General features: G+C 48.2%; 1 protein-coding gene across 2 annotated transcripts; it reads left to right on the forward strand.

Moving 5' to 3' along the window:
* Positions 1-594: 594 nt before the first annotated feature.
* On the forward strand, positions 595-15,029 carry ttll11 (tubulin tyrosine ligase-like family, member 11). 2 transcript variants are annotated; one of them, XM_076016282.1, is made up of 10 exons: positions 595-784; positions 6,032-6,131; positions 6,388-6,521; positions 7,400-7,690; positions 7,783-8,067; positions 8,894-8,989; positions 9,065-9,177; positions 12,251-12,481; positions 13,338-13,444; positions 14,554-15,029. In XM_076016282.1, exons 3-10 carry the CDS (start codon positions 6,390-6,392, stop codon positions 14,868-14,870), a joined length of 1,572 nt encoding a protein of 523 aa, XP_075872397.1. In that variant the 5' UTR covers positions 595-784; positions 6,032-6,131; positions 6,388-6,389; the 3' UTR covers positions 14,871-15,029. The 2 variants fall into 2 exon arrangements, with proteins under 2 accessions (XP_075872397.1, XP_075872396.1); XM_076016281.1 differs by lacking the exon at positions 595-784 and adding an exon at positions 1,040-1,700.
* The last annotated feature ends 4,778 nt before the right edge of the window (positions 15,030-19,807 follow it).

Here is a 19,807-nt window from a genome sequence, read left to right on the forward strand (position 1 = left end):
ACAATTGCGGAGGAGGATGCTCGCCGCTCAAACGCGTCCCTTTTAATGCCTTCAGGTACTGACGGAAATCCCAATGCTGAAGCGAATAGCGGAAAGCGATGGCAGATTCATTCAAAAGGGGAAGAAAACACTCTCAGAAATGTTTCAGTTCTGCTCAGCCTAAAGCGGACCGGAATGCTGACATTGGTTTCAAATCACTTTTGAAAACAGGCTATTTCAGTTTTCGCCATTAAGCGAGGCAACTGGAGTTGGATTGTTGCCATGCAGAAAACAAAAAACAAAAAACAAAAAAAAAAATCACATTTCCGCAAGCTAATGAGCTCATCCCTTGTCTTCAATTATTAATTATTTTTTTTTTTTTTTAAAGCCAAATTCGTAGCCGGTGCCGGGTTAAATGGTGGAGCGGTTGCTCGGCGTCCAGAAGTCCGAGGCGATGAGAAGGCAGCCGGGCTCGGAGCAGATGGAGGCTGGGCTGCCTGCCCTCTGCCTCTCGGCCGAGCAGCCGGCAGCAACAGCGACACACGGGGGGGGCATACATGACTGCGGACACCACTGCAACTACCGGCCGCTCGCTGCTCGAGTGTCGGGGCAGTTTGATACGAGCGCGTGGTGACTTCGGCGGTCAAAGTCTTGCCGACACCGCGGAATGTTGATGTCGTTTGGCGAGCTTCGCGAGCTCCTGACAGCCACTCGTCGGGTCCAGCTTAGCTGCTGTCCTCCCCCTCGCCCCCCTCCCTCCCCCCGGCGCTAGCCTCTACTTGGAGCTGTTAGCAGCTAGCACACGGTAAGTCGACCACGAAGAGCTGCTTAAAGTTAATATATATATATATATATATATTTAAAAAAAAACAACAATGTGCCTCGCCGTCAAACGGCTATGGTTATCCTCACAGCGTATGTGTACGTAGAGCTAAATAAATAACAATACATTATATCGGCACATTTATTCAATTCGCCCACTAACGCCCTTTGGCAGATAACTCAGTAAGGCATTGTGATTCTCTCCCATTTTTTTTTTTTTTAATTTTTTTTTTTTATTATTAGCCCGTTGAGCTAGCGATGCGTGCCACATCATTTCACAGTGAGGTCAGCGTGCCGGCTTTTCACACTGCGCGGCACAGCGTTGCTTTGCCCAGCGGTGTCACGTCGAGCCGTTTGACACGATGAGCGAGCAGCATGTGCAAGTGGAGGTCCGGCTCGAGCAGATGAAGTCGCTGGGCGAGGATGCTGAGAAGGAGGGTGTGCACTCCGAGGAGCGGGCTCCAGCCTCGGACCCGCCCGGCGTCGGCGTCGGCGTCAGCGTCAGCGTCGCTCGCGGCGGCAACGCGTCCAGGAGCACCACGGTCCACGGCCATAAAAGTCGTGGTGGCAGGTTGGGGAAAGACAGGAACACCTGCGGCAGCTCGGACCCGTCCATCTACGGGTCCCTTGTGTCCGTCCACGCGAAGAAGAACGCGAACAGGGCCGAGCTGGAGCGGACGCTTCAGATCAAAGGGAACGGGACGATCCTGCAGGGCAAGCTGGAGACTAATGGGAACTACGTCAATAACCAAGCGTCCAAGAACAATCAAGACTCGACGAGGCGCGAGGAGGCACACAAGCTGGCGAGGAAGAGACGGCCGGTGACGGTGGACACGGCGAAAGCCAAGACCTCCCTGGAGGCGCTGAAGTTGAGCATCAGGCAGCTGAAATGGAAAGAGGTGCGTTGCACGCTAGATTGTTCTGCAGGAACGCTTCCCGCTCACATGCTGTGCAAGTTTTAATTTCTGTGTTGTGGGCGCCAGGAGCTGGCACCAGCGAGTGCTCGAGAACCGCTTTTAAAAGGACGAAAAGCAAATTCTTAGGCAAGGACCTGTTATGTGCTTCATCTGTTCAGATGAAACACACTGGGGAGTCCCATTTTTCTTTTCTTTTTTTCTTTCTTTCTTTTTTTTACAAATTTACTTTGATCGAGTGTCATTTGTATTTGTATCATAATTGATTTGCAAAATAAACTGAAGCTGAACTGTACTCAACCCGACTGGACTTAAAACTTGCACACGCATGCTTCGTGAAGCTATCCTATGCTCCTTGTCGTGACATGATTGACACTGAAAATGTGGATTTTCTTGCCCCCCCCCGCCCCCCCATCATCGATGTCAATTCACTCTTGCTTCCAAGGGTAGCTTCGGTTATGTTTTCACCATCCGCGTCAAGGACAATCCTCTTAACCGCTGCTGAACGAAACGAAACAAATCAAAACGAAAAAGCGTCCATGGACAAAGTGGATGACAAAATGACAATGAGCTAAAATAACAGAACTTTGAACACTTCTGAGTGGATGACAAGCCGCTTTTAAATGGCGGCAGCTACTCGACACTGGCTCTCCTCTCTCCTCCGGCATATTCAATTACACACGATGGATGTGGATGAAAGTTGCGCACAAAAACAACCAATAAATGATTCACGCCGGCGCTAATTGACGCAGCCGCCCACAGACACGACCCCGGCCGTGCAATTAATACCCCGCTATCGGGCCGCTATCAAGGCGGCCTTCATGTACGCATGGGCGGTGAAGGCGGCCCAAGTGGCGACTGCACGTGTGGCCCGTGGCCACGCGGTGACACTGAAACCACCGCGTGTCTGCTTTTTTGGAAACAGTAGCCAGATGTCCCGCGGGTTACTACACACCGTCGTCACGCTCCGTCCCCAGCGAAGTCAGGGACGCTTCGTATCCGATGGCATTTCAAATGTCAAGATGACTTGAGAGGCTGGAACTCGTTAACTTGATATTGTGTTGTGATGAACTTACGTAGCGCTGACGATTGGAAGTCCGGCCACTTTGCAAGGCCCTTCAAATAGCATTTTATTTTGGTTAGCTTGTCATAACTTTTCAATCATTACTACATCTCTTGACATCTGCCACTCCATCCTGACCAGAGAGGCAGATGCCAACTGACTTTCGGCATATGGCATTCTCTTAAACAGTGGGAAATGATAAGCCTTAAGCTCCCCTTAATCCAATAGAGTGTAAGTCCTGCAGGAGGAAGCGAGAGAATGGCAGGCTCGAGGGTCGGAGTAACGACTTGGCAATCTGAGGTTAATAACTAAATGTATTTAATTAAGGCTTTGCGGCTTTTTTTAGGCCCCTTCAGACTTGGCTGGCATCTTTAATTAAAGCGCGTCCCATTCAAAAGCCCTGTCCATTAACGGCAAGGTTACCGTTGCAGAGCCATTGCGTGCTGTCCTCCAGAAAAAAAAAACCTTGTCTTCAGAAAGTTGAACCCTGTCAACTGAAGATATTTGAAATAGATAATTAGAACAATAATGCTGTTAATTTAGATTACAGTGACCTGAAGACATTCAGCTAAGAACTCACAGCGCGCTGAAACATTTGTAACTTAACCAAGTGGTTTCGACTTACACGTCAAAAGAAAGAAACCCCAGTAGCTCTTTCGGCGCCTTCACAGGAAGATTATTTAAATATGTTTTATAAATTTGAGGGTTGCGAGAGTGACTTTGTCCAGTCTGTTGCCAGGGATCGTGTTTAAAACACGCCGACACTGTGCCTCCTTTGCGCTTTAATCCCTTCAAACTGCTCATCACGTCGACCAGCTCCCCACAGCTGCACACCGTCGTCGTCTGTGTGCAGGTATTTATAGCGGCTTTGGAGTTGCGATGCACCGAAGTGAACGATGGAGCCCTGTTAGAAATCACCTGGCCCGTTTGACCTTTTGAAATGTACCTTTAATGTGTGAGAGGCGTGATAACAGCAAGCTGGATTGCAGGTTTGTCTCACCGTCATGAATTCCACACAAGGGTTTGTCAATGAATTCACAGCTTTGGAAATCTGCCCTTTGTGATATCACAAAGTGCTAAGACCTTACGTGTACATCTTCGGGGTTTGTTTTTTCCCCCTCCCTCTGAGGTTCTGTCACCTTCCAAACCATGTGGCTCTGCACTCTCCTGGATCACATCTTACCTCTCCAACCATCAACAGTTCATTTATGTTAACCACTGCTCCTCCTCCACTGCCCCACTCCCCCAAGGTGTCCCTCAGGGATCGGTGCTTGGTCCCCTACTTTTCACCCTCTACCTCCTCCCCCTGGGCCATATCATCCGACTACATGGACTCAACTTCCACTGTTACGCCGACGACATTCAATTATACATCTCCACCCACTCCATCTCCTCCCCCACCATGACCACTATCACCTCCTGCCTCAACGCAATAAAAACCTGGATGCATCACAACTTTCTCAAACTCAACAGTGATAAATCAGATCTCATAATCATTGGTCCCAAATCCCTCACTAAATCCACCTCTGACATCACCATCAACATCGACAAATCCCATATAACCCCATCACCACTCGTCCGCAACCTCGGAATCCACCTCGACCGCAACCTCACCTTCGACCACCATATCTCCCAACTTGCCCGCTTCGCCTTCTTTCACCTGAAAAACATCGCCAGACTCCGTCCCTTCCTCACTCCCTCTGCTGCTGAAACCCTCACACACGCCTTCATCACCACCCGACTGGACTACTGCAACAGCCTTTTCTACGGCCTCCCATCCTCCACCCTCAACAAACTTCAGTACATCCAGAACTGCGCCGCCAGACTTCACACCGGTTCCCGCCCCTATGACCACATCACCCCCGTCCTCCACCAACTCCATTGGCTTCCTGTTGCCCACCGTATCCAATTCAAGATCCTCCTCCTCACCTTCAAGTCACTCCACAACCTGGCCCCTCCCTACTTGTCTGACCTCATTGTCCGTCACACCCCAAACCGTCCCCTTCGCTCAGCTGATGCTAACCTTCTCTCACTCCTTGCCATAGCCAAGCACCGAACCCTGGGGGACCGGGCCTTCAGTGTCTCCGCCCCCACCCTCTGGAACTCCCTCCCCAAACACATCCGCAACTGTACAGAGCTCAACAACTTCAAGACTGTCCTCAAAACTCACCTCTTCAGAATTGCCTACCCTACCTGAACCCTCCTACCCACCACACCTCCCAGCCCATATCTGCCCTCTCAACCCTGTCTGTTTTTAACTGATTTTATTTTATTTTATTTTACTATTATCTATTTTTATCATTTTTAATTTTTAATCTCTCGCATTGTTTTATTATTTTACCTGTAACGCGACTCTGAGCACCTGTAAGAGCGCTTTATAAATAAAAATTATTATTATTATATTATTATTATGTGAGTGACTCACCAAAATGTCAATTTTAGGAGGGAGCCAGAACTGAGGGCTAAATGTATTGTTTTCAGGACAACTTTAGATAATTAATGATTCGATGGTTTTCCGACTAGATAAAGAAAATTAAATATCTGAATAAAATAGTTGGATGAAACTTTCGTTGAACATTAATGTGCACATATTATTTGTATTAGTTTTGTCACGATACTGAATTTCCGACTTCGCTACGATATTTGGGAAAATATTGATTTTCGCTACGATTTTCGATACTCGCAAACGCAGAAGGTTCGGGGCTGAAGCGCTCGGAGTGTTTGTGTGTGTGTTGGCGGCACCGCACGTCGCCTCGATGTAGTACCGATAAATCGTTACTACGGAGAAGTCCTATCGTATCGTTTTTAATTTTCAGTATAGAAAAAAATCTATATATCGATACATCAATATTTTTTTTCAATACTAATTTGAATGCCGTGTTTTCCCTGCAACCCGGCCTGCCGAGCTCGCGGCTGCGAGCAGGTGTTGGAGCACAAAAGCTGCACTCTGTGCCAGCAGGATTTCCCTGCCCTCCAAATCCTTTTATAGCGCCGCTCCCCTCGCCTCCTTGCCAACTCATCACAACAGAGCGCGGTCAGGCTGCCATCTTTAGGCAAGATTATCCTCCGGGGTCACCAATCACCTTACCTTTCTCCTGAGTCATACCAAACAGATTAAGGCCTTCATTCTCCTTCACATGTGATTTCTTTTCTCCCTCTCTCTCTCTCTCTCTCTCTCTCTCTCTCTCTATCTCTCTCTCTCTTTACTGAGTGTGCACATTTCAACCGCTCCCTCCCTCCTCCTGCCCCGCAGTTTCCCCTGGGAAGACGAGCAGCTTGCGATATCTACTGGCACGGGGTGTCCTTCCACGACAATGACAACATTGTGTCCGGGCAGGTGAACAAGTTCCCAGGTATTAAGAGCGTATTACACTGCCCTAATTCTACCGCTGCAAGTGGCGGAAAAATACCCCAAATTCCAGTTTTCTCACGTCTGCTATTCTTCAGCCCCGGCAGACTCAGTTTAAGCAGCATTCATGTGCGGAATTTCTTTTTTTTTTAATATTAGCAATCCCTCCTGGATGTAGCTGAATACCTTTGCTAGAAATGCTGCTGCTGCTGCTGCTGAACGGAGCTCAGAGTGAAATGTCACGTTTGATCCCCGCCCAGGGATGATTGAAATGCTGAGGAAGATCAACATGAGTCGAGCCGTCCGGACCATGCAGGAGCTGTTCCCCGAAGAGTACGACTTCTACCCCCGGTCCTGGATCCTGCCCGAGGAGTACCAGCAGTTCGCCACCCAGGTATCTGCCTGCAAACGCTGAGCAGTGATGTCCGAAGAACACAGATGAGTCAGAATCTGTGTCTGTTAGCATCTCTTAAAATGTCCAGCGAGAAAGTTGTGCCAGCGGCAGAACAGCTTGGCTTCCCTCCCGCCACGTTTTCTGCTCGCCGAGAAACGACCAGCTGCCACAGAGGCCGAAAGGCGTCACGCTGACGTAGCACACGTGCACAGTGGAGATAATTTTACCCCAACCAGGAAGGCAGGATCCCAACGGGTGTGTACATGGACGACATTCGGAACGATGATCGGCATAAACCGCCTCTATCTTCCGGAATGACATTTCCTTCCGAATGGACCGGATCAGATCAGAATCTTCCAATTGACATGTTTTTTAATCTGAATGGGCCTTTATTCCGATGATTTGTGTCCATGTAAACAGATCTTAAAAAATAATTAAATGATATGAAGTGGAAAAAATGTATGACCTCAATGACATACAGAATTTCATCTCTGTGGTCCCTTAAAAAAAAAAAATAATAATAATAATAATTTGTTGAAATTCTACAATATGTCCAGCAGGGGGCGAGAGACTGACAATTTTCATTCCACAGTAGTTTGCAGCAGACAAATCTCTCCATTTAGAGACTGAGTCAACGTGCTTAGTTAGAATCATTGGGGATCTTTTATTTCATAAAATACGATTTAATAAGACAAGATAACACTACGTCAAGTCGAGGTAGTACTAGAAGAAGAAGAAGAAGAAGTTTATTGTTCCCACAGTGGGGAAATTTGCATAATAACAGCAGCAAAACTGCATGGTGCAGAAATACAATGACAATATATGACTTTGTTGCAGTGTTAGTGTTGTAATGACGGCGTCTCGCTGCTCTGCCGCAGAGCCGCCTGGTGAAGGAGAAGGACGCCACTCTCAATCCCACCTTCATCGTGAAGCCGGACGGCGGCTCTCAGGGCGACGGCATCTACCTCATCCGGGACCCCAGCGAGCTGAAACTGGTGGCGGGCTCGCAGGCCAAGCAGTCGGTGGTCCAGGAGTACATCAACAAGCCATTGCTCATCGACAAGCTCAAGTTCGACATCCGCCTCTACGTCCTGGTCAAGTCCCTGGAGCCGCTGGAGATCTACATCGCCAAGGAAGGCCTGACGCGATTTTGCACCGAGCCCTACCAGGTAGCCCCGCCTCTAGCCCGCCCGCCCGCCCGTCACGGGACTCCGCGTTAAACGCCGCTCCCCCCTTCTTCTTCTTCTTCTTCGCGCTCAAGGAACCAAGCCAGAAGAACCTGACCCACGTCTTCATGCACCTGACCAACTACTCCCTCAACGTGCACAGCGGCAACTTCGTGCACTCCGACAGCCAGAACACGGGCAGCAAGCGCACCCTCTCCAGCGTGCTGTACCGGCTGGCGGCCAAAGGCGTGGACATCAAGAAGGTGTGGTCGGACATCATCGCCCTCGTCATCAAGACGGCCATCGCCGTTGTGCCTGAGCTCAGGGTCTACCATCACGCAGACATACCGCCCGGGAAACCAGGGCCCACGTGCTTCCAGGTGAGTGGGGCGAGAGGACTGAGGACTCTGTTGCAGGAACAAATGAGCAGAGCGAGTACTGCAGCCACTGCAGCCACTGCAGCTACTGCAGCTACTGCGGACTCAAGTAACAGTGAAAGAAAAAACCTCCAGAATTTTGCTTGCAAAGGAAGATAAAACCATTTTTAGTATTTTTCTTCCATAACAGACACACGGATATTTCAGATGTTGTCTTTGTGCCTTTCCACAGTGAATCCTATTCAGTTATTAAATGAAGATTAAAACGCCTGACCTTGCAGAAGGACGTAAGCAGGAGGCAGAAAGAGTCTAGAGTCTTGAACTCGTGTGTTGGTTTTGGTGCCGACCTAATGTACCTGTATACAGTCTCATTTCTGTCACTCTTGGCCCTAAAATATTGTTTCCTTTTCGGGATGCAAATTATTGATTCATTCATTATTCGCTAATTGATTGACCTTATTGATCAATTAACGATTAATTGAGTTTCAACAATGAAAAATGTGTAAGGAACACGTTAGTTTGTCATCATTTGTCAAACATTTGTCATCTGACTTTAAGTTGACTTCTAATGGGTCACATTTCAAATCTTTTTTTTTTTTTTTTTTAAACTTGTTTAAAAGTAACTTGTAACTAGGTATATTATGACAATTCACAGTATCTACAGGTGAATTGCTCTTTACTACCACTACACTGTTAATGATATGAACTGCCCGTGTAAAAAAAAAAGTTAAATTAATCGCGACAAATTGAATTTAATCGATTAAACTTTTAATCGACAATTAATCGATGAATTGCTAACATCCCTATTTCCTTTACGTCCGTGCGGCAGATTTTAGGCTTTGACATCCTGCTGATGAAGAACTTGAAGCCCGTCCTGCTGGAGGTCAACTCCAACCCCAGCATGAGAATAGAACACGAGCAGGAGGTCAAATCTCTCTTCGCGAGAAAGTTAAGGAAAGGCGTTTCGTTCGCCGCGCACTCATGAGTGTTTGTGCTGCAGGTGGCGCCAGGGGTGTTCAAGTACGTTCCCAGTCCGGTGGACAAAGAGGTCAAAGTGGGCGTCATCAGGGACACTCTGCGCCTTATGGACCCCGGCCACAAGAAAGCATCAGTGTAAGCGCACACACACACACACACACACACACACACACACACACACACACACACACACACACACACACACACTTTTTAAAGTCGGATTTGACTTCAGTCGACTTCCTTTTCGCCTCTTCTATTTCGGCTGCTGCCGCTGGCGTGATATCTCACTCAGCCCATACCTCAACGACTGCACATAAGCCTGTTAAACGGAAAGAAAAAATAAATTTAGCCGAGCCGCGGCGGAAGTGCCGACACATATCTAGCGTCTCAGCGTCTCCTGCCGACTGCAGCCCAGTGCGGCGCCCGGTGGCTGGAAAATCTCTGCTATTAACCTCTGCGCCGCTTCGCTATATAGTTGGTATTATTTGGAATCGTTATCCAGCTGTTTACAAAAAAAAAACGTTGAAACTACTTTTAGGTTCTTAAGATGTTTGAGCCTTTTTTAAGTGCTCCTTCCTAAAAAATAAATGAATAAATGTTTGCATCAAAGTTTCATTTTTGATAGGTAGCATTGTACCGTGCATGATTTCTACGAATCATTAGCGTCTATGCTAACGCTAGCGCTAACACGCTAGTTAGCGTCTTAACGCCACGTTCAACAGACAATGCTCATCAATTCCACCGATAAAACGGTGAGTGGCGGCGGCCGCAGACTCCCGGCGGAACGTAGGTGCAATGGCATTGAAGAAAAGAGCGAGATTTCAAAGTTAGTTGGAGAGGAATCTGCTCACAGCTGCCCACTAGCTTTCCCCATTCAGCGCCTGTTAAATGTCGCCCTCTGGCTGCTGTCATTCGCCAGTCGACCACGTCTCCCTGAGGCACATAGAAATAGAGAGGCAGGATAGGGATATAGCTGATAGTGGATTTTGACCTGGGTTATATAGAGCTTCTGAGTTGTTTTTTAGCATTTTGAGGAAACAATGTTAGCATAAAAACATTGTCGGGGATTCAACTGTTTTAGAGCCTTTCCTCGGAAGACGCGATTCAATCACTGTGAGTTATCTTACACAAGGTTAATCATGAAGTTATTTGGTTACCTCACTAGTTGAAAAAAAAAAAAAATCTTAATATTGACAATCTGCCTGCAGCCATTTGAACCAAAAGCGCAGCAGGGACTTTCACTGACTGCTCGATTTGCAGCCGATCCGAGCGAGATCCGACCTGGACGGGACGACCGTCAAGTCGCAGGGAGGGGAAATTAAACACGGCATCAGTTCATCAAAGACCAGAGTGGGGGGGAAGGGTGAAGGGATAAGCACGTCATTATGAGAGAGGTGCGATGCTATCCTGGACCGGCTCCCCCCGGCTGCTCGTCTCTTAATCACCGGCGCCTCGTCACAGAGGGCGATACGTGAACCATAACGAGAGGCATCGTGCGTGTCTGAAGCCGTTCCACCTCGCAGCTTTGATTCAAAGTTACGAGGGCGACCATCACAAAAGCGTGCCCCGCCCCCCCTCGTATAGACTCAAATAACAGCGCCAGTGAGACTTCGGTCGCCTTTCTGAGAAAAGGCAGTCGTGCCACTGAGAGATAATACTGTGCCTCTGAGTGAAAGACACGATTTAGAGATAAAATGTCATAAAAGTCAAAAATTATTAAACGCAAAGTGAAAAAAAAAAAGACATTTGTCAAACATTCCTTCTCTCCCTCCACAGTTCACGCACACGTTCTGCTTCCTAATTCTGTCTTTCTGTCATAGAACGTTGACACTTCACCCCATGACAATATCCAACCTTTCACATTTCACACATTTTAAGTGTTCCTTTTTCTTTTTCTTTTCCTCGCGCTGGCAAAACTGCACTTCTTTGCCACTCGAGCTCCGTCGTCTCGTCTCGTGTCATCCGTTCGTTCGTCGGAGCCGAAGTCGCGTGGCCTTGTGCGGTCAACTCTTCCGCAGGCGTGGGTGGCGTCTCTCTGGCTGCCGTGGGGATGATTGATTCTATTAAACATTCAGCAGCAGCAGCAGCAGCAGCAGCAGCAGCAGCTTCTCTGTGCCACTCACACTCTTTACGAATTTATAGAGAAGAAAACTGCCTGATAAAAGTCGCGTGGCCTGCGTCCGCCGTCTCATCGTCTGGAGGTCACGCAGGCTTTTCTTATACTCTGGCTAATGAGTGTTAGCTCACTAAGTGCCACACTGGCACTGGTAAGTGCCGCGGTATACAGTTATCGGTACCTATTGCTGACATTTGGGCTGTTGGAAATACATTTTTCTTGTTCTTCGTCACCAAAAAGTTTCACCCTCTCCAGAACTTCTCTCCCTGACGAGATAAAAGCTGAACTCGTGTGCATGTGTAATTCTCAGCTTTTCTCTCGACGCTTGTACTCTCGATGCATAGGATGGCCGATAAGCTTCAATCAAACCTTATCTTTTGTTTAAAGTAGGAATTACTTTTTTGGGCTCGGCCTGTTTGCGTTCGCTCACCTTCGCTCCGGGTCGGGTTTTTTTTTTTTTTTTCCCGATAGCGCCACTTCCGAGCTTCTTCTGCCGCCGCGACGGCGCCATCCCTGTCCTCGCTGCGTCGGTGCAACAAAACTGCTTTGTGACTCTCTGAGGAGCTCGTAAGCGCAACCGCGTGGCCGTTTCTCAGAAAACCCAGCAACCAGGTCGGCGCGTGGAAGCGTTCCGCTCCAGCTGATGCTTTGAAAAGTTTTTTTTTTTCTTACTCTTTAAATATTTTTGATTTACTTATTTTATTTTCAATTCTTAATTCTTAATTTTCCCAATTTGGGATAAATAAAGGCATTCTATTCATTTCTCAAAGTTTGCGATGGCAGCGCAGATGGTCAAAATAAAAAAAAAAACAAATCAAAACAAGCCTAGTGTGTGTGTGTGTGTGTGTGTGTGCGTGCGTGTGTGTGTGCGTGTGAAATAACTTCGTGCACCCCCTGCTCCCTCGGCCGAGGACGGCTGCTGGTGCTGCCTCAGTGGAAAAAAAGCCGCGTTGTGCATCGATCGGCCTCAGGTGGACACCTGAGTGCCGAGAGCCCTGAACTCTGTGTGAGCTACTCCGAAGAAAACTTCACTCTATCTGTGTGTGTGTGTGTGTGTGTGTGCGCGCGTGTGTCTTATTCACTCCCCCAAAGTTCCCAGCCGAGGGCCGGCGGCTTCGAAAACCGGGAGGAGATCCCCACGGAGGCCGAGGCCCAGGAGGAAGGAGCCCTGCCCTCGCTGTGTCTCAAGCAGGTCTACCCCAAGTACGCCAAGCAGTTCAACTACCTGCGGCTGGTGGAGCGCATCGCCGCGCTCTTCATCCGCTTCCTGGGCGTCAAGGGCAACATGCGCCTGGGCCCCACCGCCTTCCGCACCTTCATCAGGTGAGGAGCCGTCGGGCCGCTCTCGGCGGCTGGGCGGCGTAGCGTGTTTTAAGGATGCAAACGTGGAGGTTGGCCGGCACATGAGCAGACATGGCAACCCAGATTTAGGGGAAGAAGAAGAAGAAGAAGAGGCAGCCTTTATTAATGGCACATTGGGGAAATTTGCATAATTACTGCACCGATGCGATAGAAAAATGATGGAGATTATATTGATTAAAAGAAACAAGGAAATAAAATAAAATTATTTATAGGCTAAATATTTTTAGCCCAACCGGGAACAAACCAAGCCATCAAAGACAAGATGTCCACATTATATTCACATTACATTGACACTTGACAGTTGGATCATTTTCAAATTATGCACAGAATATTGAAACAAATGTTTTAATGCACCTTGATAAAAATCTTAAGTGTGTGAGAAGAAGAAAAATCCAACTTGCAGGACATTTGCTTGAACAGCGACGGGAGGGGGGGGGGACTGCTTGAATCAAGCTGGATTTTCTTGTTTGTTTGTTAAAGTGAAGCACAGCTGCGTACAAAGTCTTCAAAAAAATCTGAGATGAATTTCTTGCCAATTCAGAGACAGTTTAATAACTCAGAGTAATGACTCTGTTGTAATTAATGAACGGCCATCACTAAACAATCTGCTCTCAGCCAAATAGGATTTTTTTTTTTTATTTATTTATTTTTTTACCTCGACGTCCTCCTGGAAATTCAGTATCGACGCGTCATTTCACTAAACATTATTAATGATTGGATAAAGAGGCGGGGGACGCTGTGTTGGCCGATAAACGAGACTCGGCCGGCGGCCATTGGACACCGAGACTGAATTCTCCTGCTGCCTGTGTTCACTCAGGACCTGTAAATTAAGCAACAGTTACTTCACCATGGCTTCGGTGGACATCCTCTACATAGACATCACACGTCGCTGGTCGGGGTCGCTGTCCGACGCCAGAGACGCAGGTAACACACACACACACACACACACACACACACACACACACAAGGGCAGGGCGGAGAGCCACTCGTCCTCCAGACACGGAGCCAATAAAGCTCTCAGGGGATAATTGCGTGTCAGTCTTTTGTCAGATTCCCTCCGAGGCGGCGCCGCCGTAATTGAAATGCGCCGAGATCACAGTGTGACGGGGGGTGGGGGGGGTCCGACATGAATAATTCAGGCGCTGCACCTCGGGCGCGGACGGACGGAGATCACGTGACCCGGGTCGGAACGGCCGCGTACGGGCGAGACCGCCGGCGGAATCCAGAACCAGCGCGGATTCAGAGATCAGATTCCCTATCAAATGCGAAACTACCTCCCGGAAGCGGTTTCAGTCCGTTTCGCAGAAATCCGATTTCATGCGATTTGTGACCGTTCACACTACAGAAGAGCCGTCCGGTTTCAATCTGGATTGGCTGAAAATCGGATTTTTGGCGGGCAGTCTGAACGAGGTCGGCGTGGGTCGTCCCCGTGGAGCTCCGGCTGAGAACCCACTGGAAAAAGGAGGAACCAAACTCCAAAAGGTAGTTTATGTTTAGTTTAAATTAGGTTATTTGAGTGAGTTCTTTTGGATCGCCGCTCCAGATTGAATTTTTTTTTTAGTCCTGCGGTCGTCCTGACCTCGGAAATCTTAACTCATCCCAAATCTCAAAAGCGTTAAGGTTCTAATTATTTTCTTAAATGGAACTCTCTTCATCCTTCAACCCTTGCGTGTTTCTTTTTCTGTGAGCTGAAATTTTACGCTGTTTCTTTTCTAAAAGAGACCTTTTTTTTTTTTTTTTTTTCTCCCACGCACTTTCGTCTGTAGAAGCAATTCAGTTCACACACTCGTGAAAAAGATTTTTTTCGAGAGAGAAGAAGGCAATGAACCCAATGAAACGAACGTCGGGCTTCTTTGTGAGCGACTCGATGCAACCAGAGAAGAAGTCCACCGCTTGTTTCAACATTCCTCGCCTCAGTTCTTTTTGCTAACATGGCATTCAAGACATTCCAGCCTCACTCCTTCAGCATCATCAGCCAACGCTGAGCGCAAAGCTCAGTTCTTTTCCACCTCTTCTCTCCGTCCGCTCCTCAGGCATGGGGCTGCAGGCGTTCGTGGAGGCCTTCTTCTTCCTGGCGGGACGGCGCTTCAAGTCGCTGGCGCTGCGGGAGCAGGTGGCGTCGCTGCTGGAGCTGTGCGAGGCCCAGCTGGAGGCGCACCCGGGCGCCGAGGACCGCCGCTCGGTCAGCTGCAGCCGCGTGCTGCCGCGGGCCGGCAGGGGCCCCACGCCGGGGGCCGCCAACCCCCAGGCGGACTCGCCGGCCCCCCTGCGCAGAGCCGCCAGCCAGGACTACCGCCTGCACCAGAGGCTGAAGCCGCGCGAGGCACTCAGAGCCAACGTGGACAACTGAGCCCGCCGGCTGGGTTTATGGCTTTCTTCTCATCGGACGTAGGCTCCTCCCACCTTTGACACCTTTCACCCTTGCTCAGAGAGTGTCACCACTAGGTGGCGTTTGCGACGTGTCTCTATCAGCATTTTGACGGGCAGAAATGGCTCTGAATATGACGGCTGACAGATTTATTGTCAACCTGTGACCCGGGAGTGTGAATCACACCGGTCGGTTCAGGAAACGCCTGCTCATTGGTTTTATTTCGGGATGCACCGGTACCACTTTTTTACAGAACGAGTACTCGCATTTTACTATTCGCCAATACCGACACCGAGTTCTTAATAAAGCCACGTTTTGGATTACACATTCTAGAATTACTTTGATTTTCTTTCCACAGAGGTTCTGTTATTTGAACAACATTCCTCAGCATGTCTTTCTAGACCAGGGGTGGGCAGATCTTCTGTATTGAGCCACCGTGGGCTCTACAGTTTGACAGATGGGCCCATGAGGGGCCGACACATATGAGATATGTAGAAAAACATGTGCTTTAATTGTCTTTTGAAAATGAACAAAAGCATTGCGACAAAAATATCTGTCTTCGAAGCCCCGCGGTATTTAGCTCTTTATTGAAATCACTCTTAGAATGCTGAACAATTTGATGAAGCGCAGCTATTTTAATACTAACTTACAATTAATATAATTACTTTGAGTTTTGTGGGCCGGATTAAAAACCTCAACGGGCCCTCGGGCCATAGTTCTAGAACATGACTGTCACACTGCAGTGCAAACGCAACATCTGTGGTATACATACACAACAGCTGGTATCGACTCGTATTTAACAAGTACAGTACTCAACCCTGGTATCGGTTCGATACCCGACACTGGTATCGGTGCATCCCTAGTTTTAGGAGTGAGTGCAGGCTCCCTGTTGGTCGTCCAAACATGTCAAAGGTACGACAAACCTGCGTCTGATTAGAAGAAATGTGTGTGAATCCATTGACAACCGACGACACGACGAAACAATCGTGGAACAGCCTGGTGTACAAGGACGCTGAGGAGCCTGGAGCTGCTCTGCATGTCCGGAGGGATTCCACAGGGCTGCCGTCCGCTCCCCTCACCTTTTGTCCGACGACACTGAACACACACGCACACACACACTTTCTTTTCAGGGATTCCATTAGACGCTTCAGCTTCACTCCAAACGCATTCACGCATTCACACCATACACACACACACACACACACACACAAAAGGGTGCAAAGGCAGGAGGGGGAGGCGTCCGTCCTTTGTGCGTTTCTTATATTCCCCCAATTTGCACAACAACTCTTGTACGTTTTGCACAGGAAGGGACGCGACGCGCGATGTTGCCGTCTGGACGAAAACGTGGGTCGGTGGAGAACCTGCGTTCCCGTCTCAGTTTCGACGCGACCTCTGACAAACTACCGTGACGTTAAGTAAACCCAGCGTCCGCGTCAGAGCAGTCGCGCGCACGGCGTTACGCACACAACAGCCACTTTCCGACGTCGAGACTTCCCCCCCCTCCCACCCTCCCGCTCCACCTGCTGGTAGGTAAAAAAAAAAACTGCGTCTGTTGTCTGATCACATCATAGAGCTGCAATAAAGACATCAATAAAGGTGTGACCTCACTCTCTTGACTGAAGAGCGTTGCAGCGTTTCCTTCCTCCGCCACACTGTGCACGTGCTCACATTGCTAATGGAAAGTTACCCTCGCGGAAGCTAATCTGCTGTTAAAACTCCCTGTTGTTTTTGCCCGTCTCGGTTGTCCCCCCCCCCCCCGTGGCCTCATTAGACGCCGCTGTTTGTCACCGTGTGGATGATTCCGGCACTGCTGCGGGGACGCGTGCACTCGGCAGCGCTTCACTCTGATTGGTGACTGCGTCTGACTCTGCGGTTCACGTCTCCCTTTCAAATTGGAAAATAATTCAAAAAGCACAAATTTTAGTTTAGTTTAACGCTAAGTTTTTGAAAGTCGTGCGCAGAAATCTCACCTGCGTCGCGGTCGGAGGCGAAATCTGGGTCGCGGGGGGGTTTTAATCGAGGAGTCCCCGGCTGCACCTGTGATCTTCCCTCAGCTGCTGGCAGTCAGCCCGGCCCCCGAGCTCAGAAAGGGGTGGGGTTGGGTTCTGACTGCTCACTTGGTTTGCTTCTCCCAGAGAGTCGACACCTTCAGTCGGCTCTCTCAGCGCAGCGTGGGTTTTTTTTTTTTTACTTGTGTGTCTGTGAAGGTGTTTAGGTCGGCCGTCTGGTTTTTTGTTTTTCGTTTTGTTTTTTCCGATCGATATCTTTCACTTTGGTTCCGGGTCCAGATCTTTTGTTTGTCCGTCGGAATCAACGAGAGTCTTTGTGCAAAAACTATTTTTAAAAAGCTATAAAAGCCATAAAATAGTAAGAATACTAACGGCACAAACGGCCATTTTAAAACATTCAGGCCATTCATTGTGCAAAAAAACAGCCTTGAGTGTTGATGAGAGTCGACCCTTTCTGGGAAGTTTTGAATCCTTCCGTCATTGTCATTTCCAAATTCAATGCCTTGATTTTTTTTTCAGCGATTTATTTATTTATTTATTTTTTTACGCTGTGCTTTTGAACCCTAGGAGCCTTAAAGGTTTCTCCATGAAATAACTATTTAAAAGCACCTTGTTACAAGTCCTGCCAGGGTATCCAGTGCAGTGCTGGCCCACAAGGGAACCTGAAGCCGTGTGAAGGCTCTTTGTCAACAAGTGTTTTTACGGCTCCCCCCCATTGCTCAGATTAGTCCTGAAAGCTTTGCCTTTGCCCCTGAGGGGTGGTGGGTGGGTGGGGGGGGGGGGCTGTGTTCCACTTCGGTCATAGGCACAAGTGCGGCTCGCCGGGAGCAATTAACGCATTTTCCGATTTAAGTGGCAACAACAACAACAACAACAACAACAACAACAGTGCACAGAACGCACACGAGAGGATCCCACACAAAGGACCGGCCGCATCCGCCCGGCCTCTGAGAGCGCAAGTAGTCGTCTGGGTTCGGTTGGGCTCAGCGCAAAGAGACCGGCTCCACAAGGTCCTTTTTTTTTTAAGTCCTAGGAGCAGTTTTTCTTCTCTTCCAACAGTGGGGGATAACAATAAGGCAGAATGTAGGTCAAGCTCAGAGGAGCCGGCGCTCCCAGCCCTCCGCCTTTGGACCGCTAGCCCGAGCATATGTTCGTTCAGGAAGCCTGGCATCGCTGGGCTCTGTAAAACCTGATGAAGTTGGTTCTCCTCAAACTCTACAAGCGCAAGTAAATCGGCCTCACTTTGCAGAAATGATACACTTGTAAAAACATATACCGTGGATTACTTGAGGATATGAAATGCTGGATAAAGTCCAAAATAACATGAAATCTTCACGTATGTACGCGCATGCTAGCGTACATGTGTTTGTACCGTCACTGAGGAAAATTAAGTCGGCACCGCACACACAAAGCCGCAGCTCACTCGCTTCGTCCGTTATTCAGCTCAGCCGTGTTTACAGTCGGACTCAGAAGTGTGCGAGTAAGACGCGTTGCATAACTCCGGCGCTCCGGCGGAGTGTAAACTGCGCACGGTGCGAAAGTGTGCAAGGTGGCACATGTTGGCGTAACGACTTGCCTTGTGCGCTTGTGTGTTTTTTTTTTTTTGCGCCCCACTGGTGAAATGTGTCTCGCACGCCAACGCATCTTGCTGGGGCTCGCTCACAAAGTTTCGCCGAGTTCATTTCTGGCGCACGTTGCCCTTCTTCTGCTGCCGGCCATTGGCTCTTCCAAGTCGTGTGGAGCTGCGAGACGGTCGCCCCCAAGTTGGATAGGAGACGACAGGGTCCCCCCGCCAATTGAATCACATCGCACAAATACATTGACGCACTTTGAAATCGGATCAAAGCAAACAACCAATCTGATAAAAAAAAACAAACGTACAATCCCTCCCAAAGAGGGGCAGACTCGAAACAGCTCACAGTTCCGTCATGGAGTCGCATTGTTCCGAGCTCATTTCATTTGAGGATACAAAATGTTCGACTTGCTTCCCCCGTTACTGAGGTCCTCGCGACTCGAATTGAGACACAGACCAGCGGGTGAAGTTTTAAAATAGCTAAATAAAACTTTAATAGGTCTAGTTGCAAATGTACATGAATTGCACAGCCACATGTTCGTCAACACAAGTTCCTCTGTACATTATTGTTTTTGTTGCCGTCGTCGAAAGGAAGCAGTTGTTCAACAAATACTTTATACTTTCAACATACTTACAAAAGTATTTTTCTACAAGATAATAGAAAACATACAACATCTTTTACTTTATTTATAGCTTTAATATCTTTTGATTGACCCTTTTCCTTGGACTGTATGATGTGAAGGGTGCTCTCCTGTGTTGTTTGTTTGTTTTTATCATTTCTTTTTCTAAAATTCTGAGACTGAGGTCAAAAACTGTAGAGGATGCATGGATGGTATTCATAATTAATGGCTAAAAAAAAAGAAGAAAGAAAGTCAAATTAGTTTTTAAAATTGGTTGCATCGTCTGTTTTCATATTCCGGTGCAACATCGACGTCAGCCTTACATCAGCTTTTCATGAATTTACATCACTGTTCGAAGCTAAAACTGCTAATTTTGCTGAGACTCGACTAAACGACGGGTATGCTAAACTATTGTTTTCGCGGAAAAGGTAAAAAAAACAGCCCTCTGCTGGACTCTATGGGTACTGCATTGATTGAAGAGCGTACAATTCAGGAGTCCAGTAGAGTTCCTTTGCGTAGGCTCACAGAACAAGGGGTTGAATAAGGTAACAGTTTGTGTGTATGTAGGCAAGCATTTAGCTAGAACGCTACATTAATGCAGGTGCACGAGTCCACGAGTAGGAACTGACGAGCAACATCGATTAGACCGTCAAACTTTTCAACCGTTTTGAGCTACTTTTGGAACAGCTACCTGTTTAGCACCGCTTTGCTAAAATG

This window comes from Nelusetta ayraudi, unplaced genomic scaffold (genome assembly GCF_046127955.1).
Source record: "Nelusetta ayraudi isolate G7.1 ecotype Tasmania unplaced genomic scaffold, CSIRO-AGI_Nayr_v1 ptg000221l, whole genome shotgun sequence".
Taxonomy (NCBI): domain Eukaryota; kingdom Metazoa; phylum Chordata; class Actinopteri; order Tetraodontiformes; family Monacanthidae; genus Nelusetta; species Nelusetta ayraudi.